Source organism: Cibotium barometz, chromosome 1, assembly GCF_041138505.1.
Source record: "Cibotium barometz isolate CiBa-2024 chromosome 1, ASM4113850v1, whole genome shotgun sequence".
Classification (NCBI taxonomy): domain Eukaryota; kingdom Viridiplantae; phylum Streptophyta; class Polypodiopsida; order Cyatheales; family Cibotiaceae; genus Cibotium; species Cibotium barometz.
In genome coordinates this window covers 44,460,481-44,470,139 of record NC_141046.1, presented here as the reverse complement: position 1 = coordinate 44,470,139, position 9,659 = coordinate 44,460,481, and the positions used below count along the sequence as shown (strand labels likewise).

General features: G+C 40.1%; 1 protein-coding gene across 1 annotated transcript; it reads right to left on the bottom strand.

The window, feature by feature from the left end:
- Positions 1 to 289: 289 nt before the first annotated feature.
- LOC147642041 (uncharacterized) lies at positions 290 to 1,081 on the bottom strand. The gene is made up of 3 exons (XM_086824558.1): positions 1,030 to 1,081; positions 595 to 799; positions 290 to 434 (listed from the first exon to the last, which is right to left on the bottom strand). The coding sequence occupies exons 1-3, from the start codon at positions 1,051 to 1,053 to the stop codon at positions 346 to 348; spliced, it is 318 nt and encodes a 105-aa protein (XP_086680684.1). The 5' UTR covers positions 1,054 to 1,081; the 3' UTR covers positions 290 to 345.
- Between the last annotated feature and the right edge of the window lie 8,578 nt (positions 1,082 to 9,659).

Genomic DNA, 9,659 nt, shown 5'->3' with positions numbered 1-9,659 from the left:
TAATTGTGTGCTTAGGAGCTTCCTTGTGTTGTGTTGTGTAAAGGTTGAAGTCATAGCGTTGTATAAACTGAAGTCGAGTGGTGCTGCTGAAGGAGGAGGGTTCTTTGATATTGGAGCTCAAACGGCAGAAAGTGATGTGTTGCAAAAATTGATATGTGTTGCAAAAATACATGCCACATGATGCAGCAAACAAATGAAATATCAAAACAAGAGATTACTTAAAAGTTACTTATTATTATTATTGATGGCCCAAAAAGCCTTAGAACACTAGGTTCTTATATAAGCTCACAGGAGGCGGCGATGCTGGCTGTCGCACACGTTGCAAAGTCAATGCAAAAGATGCGATTACATCCCAACCTCACGAATATATTTGCGAGGACCGACGCCGCGTACGTTTCCGAGTGTGGCCTCTGCACTTGGCTGGCACCTGCAATCTGCAGAAAGACACGGAGGTAGTTTTTCAGAACCATGTCATTGAGGTTCTTTTGTTTTTTTTTTTTTGGGCTAGAGTACTCACATGTCATATTACTGATACGATCGACCAAACGTTAAATTATAACTGCTTAAGGTTGGGCATAATACTAGGGCACAAACCACAATTAGGGGGGAAAATGAATTCTGGGCGCGTGATGCACTGGGGGGCATAGCCTTCAGTGCAGCTGTCGAATACGCGGAGGCAAATAGGCACGACCGCGGTGGCAAGGCATCTGCAAGTGCCCTCGTCCTCCCGGGCCTGGACGGGGATGATGGACGCGAGCAGCAGCAGCAGCATCATCATGGGGAGAGCCAGCAGCATCAACTGTCCATGCTCAAAAGAAAAGAAAAATAAATCAATCAAGTTTGGAATTTCATAATAAAAATATATATATATATATATATTAATGATAGGCAGAAAGAAAGGAAAAACCAATTTATCTAACTACGCTACGACGGCTACCGCAATAGAATGTAATCTAGAAAACTTAATTTTAGATCTTAATATGTTGTGTATTAGAAGTTTGCAGCAGGCAGAGGCAGCCCAAAAAATACCTGAGATGATGGATTCCAAGCCATTTTACTCTCAAGACTGTTGTCAAGAACTGATTCCTCTCCCCCCTTTTATAGTAATATTATAGCAGCCAGATACTCTTCTCCTTCCTTAAATGCGACCTGCCACGCCTTCCGTGCCACCTTTGCGACGTGCGTTCTGTGGCCTGCAGTACTAGTCACGACTCACGAGAAGAAGTTCAACAAAATTATGCAGTAGTACTACTCCGGAGACATGACAGGTCATTTATTTGTCACACGGCCCTTACAAGAAACATAACCCACGTCAAACTGCACGCCTTCCTTGTCTCTCCTTCCTGTCCTTAATGCGATCCAATTGCACGCCTTCCTTGTGACGACGAGGAGCCACCTTTACGTTCTATGGCCTATGGCCTGCAGTACTACTAGTAGTCACGATAAAATTTCTGCCACATGACAGGTCATTTGTCACACGGCCCTTACAAGAAACATAAGCCGCACTAAATTTTGTTTTTGATTGCTACAATTTGATATTAACCCTTTAGTTACCGGGTGGGAAGCACGGGCCACTATTAAACTGGCACATGTGACAGAGTTATCCACCAGCTTATCTCCCCACCCTTTTAAAAAAATATATCAAAGTTGAAAGTCCTTGAAATGTAACCCTGCATTAGGTGTAATCCTCTCTAGAAACATTGTACAGGTGGTGGTTTAATCATTGATGTTCTCTTGTGTTTTTGGCAACCCTTGCATTTCTCTCTCTCTCTTTTTTTCGCTCTTTCATTAATATAAAACTTGCATCATAAGTCCCAAATGTCCTTTGTCACATGTCCCTTAAAAGAAACATAAAATACATCATCCTCTTCATCATGGAAGGGCATGCAGTATTTTATAGTGATAGAAAAAAGGGTGACACGAGAATGCACAACCACATTTCAAATTAAATGCATCAAGTAGCAATGTCATTGCTACTGGTGGCCAAAGTTGTTGCTTTGAGGATCACTCCAATTCTACAGGAGGTAATTCCAAAAAACAATGTGGTTTTATTAAAGGGAGATCTATCTAAGATAACATCTTTGTTGCCATGCTGGGTAGAGAAGTGGCCTAGAAGACGGATCAAAAATGCATTATGCTTCAGCTTCATTTGGAGAAAGCCTATGACAGGATTCGTTGGTCCTTTGTGGCCAGGGTCATGGAAAAAGCTAGGGTTTGGAAACGGGATGGCTACTTGCATATATACTCTTATAGTGGCTGGATAGTCTAGGTTGCTGTTAAATGGGAGTTTAGGTGGGGGTTTTGAAATTAGAAGATCTGTGAGAGGCAAGGATGCCCCCTAGCTCCTCTATTATTTGTTATCTCTTCCCATCCTCTAATTGTGGCTTTGGAAGATGCATGTGACAAGGGGGGGATAACTGGGTTAAAATTGAGGGGTGGGGAGCAACTGGTTATACAATGCTTTACAGATGACTCACTGCTTTCTTTGAAGACGGATAATGACACCCTAAGGCAAGCCTTACTGATAGTTGTGTAAAACAAGCAGATACTATAAATACTATGGGGGATTAAACACGCTGCTCATCTCTTCACATAATAAAAAAACAAGCAAATACTATAAATACTATGGGGGATTAAACACACTGCTCATCTTCACATAATAAAAAAAAATACGACATGATTTCATTAATCTATGAGCCATTTAAATAGGCTTTTGAATACAAGTGATTAGTTGTTGCTAATTTAATTTGTTGAAGACTTCATCCCCATGATTCTCTCTTCCTAGATTCTCTCTACCTCCTCTATTTTCTTGGAGTGCTTATTCTATCTCCTTTGATTATTCCATAATTTCCTCTAGGCTTACCTTCTAAGGTTTTTGTCTAAGGTTACTCTCACCTAAAGTATTTCCTGAACCATTTAAATACGACCTTGGATTTCAATGATATTTGTCCAACAATTCCCCCTTCAGACATATCCATGTCAATGATTGATCTCCCCTAGCTTTGATGACTCTTAGTAAACTTCCTGTACATGGCTTGACTAGTTATGTTTACATGGCCATGCCCTGTGGGTCTTATAGGCCTAAGAACAATGCTAGTTGTCCTAGGTAAGTTCTAAAAAGTTTACAAGCTTGAGGGTTCACAAATTATGTTTAGGAGAGTTGGGGTTTGTAAAACTTGAGCATTTAAAATGCCCAACTGTCTCTTCAACGACAAAGTTTGCCTCATGTGAGGCTCCTTCTACTTCAACAAGTCTTTCATCTTCTTCATGGTTGTTGTCGGATAAAGTAGGACTTTTGTGCTTTCTTTTTAAAAAAGCATTTATCTTCAGGATGATTTTCATTTCCAAAAGAACTGTATCCTTTCTTCTTGTCCTTGAAAGTCCATGGAGTTTGCTTTGATGACTGAAACCTGCCTTTGGAGAGATATGCATTATCCACCAGCTTCTCTTCATAAGCATCATGTCAGAGTTGTTTCTTTTTATATTCTCCCATAAGAGAGGACTCCCCATCTTGAATTTTTAGATCCAAAACATTAAGAAGTGTAGTTACAATATTATCATATTCTTCAGGCATACCATTTAGTAATAAAGCTATTGTATCTTCATCATTGAGACAGGTTCCTTGATATCTACTAGTTGTGCAAGGAGACTTTTCATTTTATTAAGATGTTTAGGAAATGAGTCTCCAGTCTTCACAGTGAGCCTAAAGATTTGAAACTTCTTAGAATTCTTTCCACTAGCACCAAAGAGTCTATCAAGAGTTTCCCATGCTACGTTAGTTGAGTCTATGTTTGAAATATGATGCAAATATTGATCACCAAGCCCAAGTGCTAAAATAGCTACTAGTGCCTTAGTGTCTCAGATTTCCCATTGTGCTTTTTCTTTCCTTGTGGTAGGTTTATCATTTTTAGATGTAATAATTACTTTCCATAAATCTTTCTTTTGAAGGATAAACTTGTGCCTAGTCTGCCAAGTATGAAAATTTTCCCTAGTAAATTTCTCTAACTGTGAGGTTTTAGACATGATGGTGGCAAGGTCTTACTTGGGAGACTCTCTTCAAGTAGTATCTAATGCATTGTACAAAGAAATTGAGTTAGAGGAGGATGAAAGAAAGGATTAGTTATCCATTCCAGTTCCATACCAATGCACAATGTTTGTTGTAAGGAAATCATCTAAACCAATGTATTTGGTATAGGCGAAATACTAAGGTTTTCCATCTAGCCTTGATTTTGATTCTTTAATCCAAAGTTTTCTTTCTTGGGAAATAACTCTTTTCCTAGGCTTAAGCTTTCTTTTATAAATTTTGATTTTCTGTGACTTAGCTGGCTGATTTGCTGAAGCTTTTAAGTCAGATGAAATGTGTATAGTTTCTTTAGAATCTTCTAAAATCTGACAAGAGCTAGTCATACCAATAATAATTTAAAGACTAATTCAAAGAGTATTCAAAGACTTGCCCTCCAATGGAGCTTCAAACCTAAAGTTATGTTTTTGAAGACCTCGCTAAGTTGGGTGGAGCTGAGCAGGGTGCGACGGAGCTGAGCTGAACTGGATGGATATGGGTATGGATGTCTTTCTCTTGACCTTTTTTTCATTGATGTTAAAAAAATTTCTTATCTTTGTGTATTCTGGACTATGTATAGAACTGTTATTCTTTTTCAAGTTTGTTTGAGTCATGTCTTTCAAGCTCATATATTGAAATACGTTGAGGTCTAGTCAACTCTTGTTTGCATGTATTCTAATATACATGAAGTTTGTCTAGTCTAGTTTGTATGTATTCTAGTGTACGCGTAGTTCATAAAACTTCTTGTCTTTGTGTATTCTAGAATACATTGAGAACTATTCTTTGTCTTTTAGTCTATTTAATTCTTGTCTTTCTAGCTCATATCTTAAAACACTTAGAGGTCTAGTCAAGTCTAGTTTGCATGTATTCTAGTATACAAGAAGTTTGTCTACTCTAGCATATGCTAGACTGCATTCTAGTATACAAGAAGTTTTTATTGTTTAGTTTGAATGAATTTTAGCAAGAAGGAAGTTTGGCTTACTTTTTATGTCTGGTTTAATGAGTTTACCATGTATTCTAGTATACAGAGAGATGGTTATAGTGTTCTTACTTTTGCATAAGTTACGCTTTGGTTCTTTCTTTTAAGTTCACTCTATCAAGTCTTCAAATCCTCTTCTACTTAGAGTGATTTTTTCTTTTTTTTTAATGTAGTCTTTTTCTGAAGCATTTCAAGAGCATCATGACAATTTGTACAATACCAACCACTCCACTGATGATTCTGATTATGAAGAGAATGAAGGTACATACATAGATGACTCAGAGGAAGATGTTGAAGTTCTTGGAGAGACTTACGGGTCAAAGTCTCAAGATGTGAGTGATACTTTGCTTTCTGGACCTGGAGCTCCAAAGGCCTGAAATTTGATGCCTAGTATTGGGCTTCATAAAAAATCCAATGACGTCTTCCCCTTATGTAATTTTCAAGGTTTCAAGCCTTATGTATCGATCTCTATCTCTAGCCCCAAACACCTACGGCCCACAGGCCATTGTCCAGTAATGTAAATCACTTAGTTTACAAACTATCAAATCACTCATTAACAGTGTGATTGCACAGACATACACATCAACTTGTAAATAAACAACAGAAGATGGCATTTTCAGTCATCTTAACTCGTCCTCTTCCATGCGCCTGCAAGAGGACAGCATTCTCTTGATGAGAAAACGTTTTTAAGCTCTTGTATTGTGTGTATTTTTGTTGCATACATATCCATCAAATGATTCCTGCTAAAAAATAATTGAGCATATCGAAATCCACAAGAGAGAACTCTGCACTTACCGTGACCTCAATGGGGACTCTGGCGTCTATGCGATGCACATAATAGAGATCACCATGTCCTCGCTTTCTACCACATCCACTATGAGGGATGAAGCTGCATCAGCTAGAGCCTAGCACTTCATTTCCACCAGCTACTACTCCAAACCCTGCAGCATACTATCAATAGAAATAGAACTTGACCAGCTCTTTGATATACAAAATACTCAAAAAATGCCAATAATCATCACATACCATCTCAGCTACATCAAGAAGAATGGCACCTCCAAGTTCCAACCATCGTCCCGTACGAAGAGAGCAGAGTTGAGCATGGACTCCACTGAAGTATATTATCACTGCTACAATATCTGCTCCAAGCAAGATAAACTCACAAACATGGATGAGTAAAACACATACTTGCTAGGCTATAAGAGACGTTCTTTTCTCCCTTTGCTACAAACAAATTGCAATCATCACTATGAGGCAACAATTCAAATCACCTGGCACCAGACCATAACAACATTTAATTTCCTTAAAAAATTTATGTCAAACCTGCAAAAGATGGGGAAAAAATTTACTCCAGACCAAATCAAGCTTAAAGCTGCTCCGAACCAAATCAAGCTGAAAGCTAAAATTTACTTCCTGATAGATACGCTATGGATGAGAAACCTAGAATTTTGCCAATAATTAAAACTTATTCAACATAACTCCAAACCAAATCAAGCTAAAAGCTACTCCAAAACAAATCAAGCTGAAAGCTGAAATTTACTTCCTGATAGATACGCTATGGATGAGAAACCCAGAATTTCGCCAATAATTAAAACTTATTCAACATAACTCCAAACCAAATCAAGCTGAAAGCTGCTCCAAACCAAATCAAGCTGAAAGCTGAGAATAGCAACATGACTCATAAGCCATCACAAACCCATGATTGGCAGCATGCTATTCCATTGAAAAATGAGTCAAACGTTGCTCCAAGCCAAGTACATTGAAATGCATGAATCATAAGCCATCACAGACCCTTCTCGCTTTCACATCTTTCCAAATTTCATGAACGCATGGCCAATCCACATCATTAACATCAGCACCAAGAAGGGAGACTCTCATCAAGGCATCAAGTGTGCTCACTTCCAAGCATTGACGTAGATCACTTTTGATCATATTTTGCTTTGAAAAGCCTCTTTCGCATGATACTGATGAGGCAGGAATCACCAAAATAGCTTGCCAAAGCTTCATCATGTTGGGGTATGTGTTCTGCCATTCAGTACTAGAAGCAAAAACACGCGATGCATCTATCATGTTCATGCCTTCACAACCATAATACAAAGTATCTATGAATGATAATTGTTACATTCCCGTAACGCCGCTACGGGCATTACCACAAGAGGGGACGGCCTCTGGCTCACCACCCAGCCATAGAGGAAGAATGAGGATTGCCCCTCATCCCCCAGGCTATATAGTGTGTGGCCTACCGTCCACACTAGCCTGGCCGCCCATGACTCCACATGGGCGTCCTCTCCCACTGAACCCCAAACATGGCCATCCGGTCTGCCGTTGGTCACCCCACAGGCATTAGAGCCTACGTGACATTACCCCCCCCTTAAGAAGAGTTTTCGTCCTCAAAAACAAACTGGGAAAACCTTTTAGAAATTGCACTACGGCGTTCCCAGGTTGCCACCTACTCATCCCTATCTGTCCATTTAACAAGTACCTCCTGGTACACTTTATGTCGGGTTTGTCTATCATGATACTATAGAATCTTTTCAGATTCATGTGGTATCTTTGGTGGCTTTATCAAGTCCACCAAAATCTCTGGAGAAACTGCGTTCTCTAACCCGTGAACTGATTTCTTTAGTTTACTGACATGGAAGACAGGATGGACTTGAGAACTCTCTGGTAACTCAAGTTTATATGCTACGTCCCCAATCTTCTTAAGGATTTTAAAAGGACCACAATATCTCGGAGAAAGTTTATCACACTTTCTCGTTTTCATGGTTTCTGACTGCGCAGGAACCTTGAGAAATACAAAGTCACCTTCTGCAAAGGTCACCTTTCTTCGTCCTTTATCCGCATAAGTTTTAGCGCGATCCTGAGCGCTACGAATGCTCTCACATGCGGCTCTGAGCATATCATTCATATCTTCAAGGAAATCCTTGATAGATTGAATCGTCTCCTTTTCTAGGCCTACAGCTATCGGAGATCCCGGCTGGAATCCATACATTAATATGAATGGTGTAAATCCAGTCGTCTCGCTGAATGCTTGGAGCTGTTATAAGCAAACTCCAATATGGGAAAATATTCTTCCCAATTTGATTGCTTCTTACTTACATAAGAATGCAACATATCCTCGAGTATTTGGTTAACCCTTTCTGTTTGACCATCAGACTCCGGATGATCTACCGTACTCATACTCAGCGTAGTATCTAACTTTTTGAAGATTTCCCTCTAAAATGACTGTTGAACTTTTTATCTCTATCCGACACTATATCTGCGGGCAGGCCATATAGCTTGTAGAGATGTTCAATAAAGAGTTTTGCCAACTCTGGCGTTTTTACAGTTTTCTTCGTGGCGATAAACTTTGCTAGTTTAGTTGTCCACTACTACCCACACCGAGTCATTCCCTCGACTCGTCTTGGGTAAACCTTATTAAATCCATGGAAACGCTTTCCCATTTCCCTTGAGGAATCTCCAGCGGATGGAGTAGTCCTCCAACCTTAAGACGTTCTGTTTATTGACCTGGCACTTACTGCATTTTAGCACATAAGTTTGGACGTTCTTAAACAAACTAGGCCAATAAAACTGTCTTTTAACTAGTGCATAGGTCTTCTGAATCCCAGGATGACCCGCACTTGGACTATCAAAACTATACCCCGAAGACTCGGCTAGCTTCTCCGGATTAACTCTCGCCTCGCTACCCGCCACACCTACGGCCAGTCTCTCCGGACTAGCATTACGTGCCGGCGAGAAAGGTGGGCGCGGCTGTGACAAAGTGCGTACACGTACAGCACGCCAGACCTCTGTAAAGATAGGATCATGCTCACACAAGCCATGATTTGGTATTTCAATAATCTGACAAGAGCTAGTCATACCAATAATAATTTAAAGACTAATTCAAAGAGTATTCAAAGACTTGCCCTCCTCAAACCTAAAGTTATGTTTTTGAAGACCTCGCTGAGTTGGGTGGAGCTAAGCAGGGTGCGACGGAGCTGAGCTGAACTGGGCGGAGCTGAGCAGGGCACGGCTGAGTTGAGCTGAGTTTGGTAGAACTAAGCAAAACACGGTGGAGCTAAGCATATGGCATAGCTTGCTAACAAATTTCTTTCATCAGCAATTGCTTAATGTAGCCAGAGTCGCTTGGTGTAGCCAGAGTGCTGTTTGCAGCAATTGCTTGCTTTCAAGCTTCAAATCAGACTTAGTGGTTTCGTTCGAGTAAGTGGGCTCAAAATGGACTTTGGTGTCTAAGATGGTAGACACACGCACACATGTTCATTGGATAACACTCCAATTTTGCATTGAGGGGGGGGAGTGTTAACAGATAGCAATTGTGGTTGTGCAATGATACATTGATATGGGTGATGGGTGAGTTGTGGAACACCTTGATTAAGAGGGGGTGTTGAGAGATGTAATCGTGGTGTTGTGTGTGTGTGGGAAAGAACCCTAGAGGTGCAAGATATTGTGGTAAGATAAGAATACCACATGTGATATTGTATGGTGTGTGAGTGTTGACCAAAAAGAGTGCAAAAGGGAGTGCCACATGGATGATGATGTGTAAAGTGGGATAAGACTAGAAGGCCTATATCATTGTATGGTTCATGTTGTGAATGTAATAGAGAACTTGTGGAGGGTGAA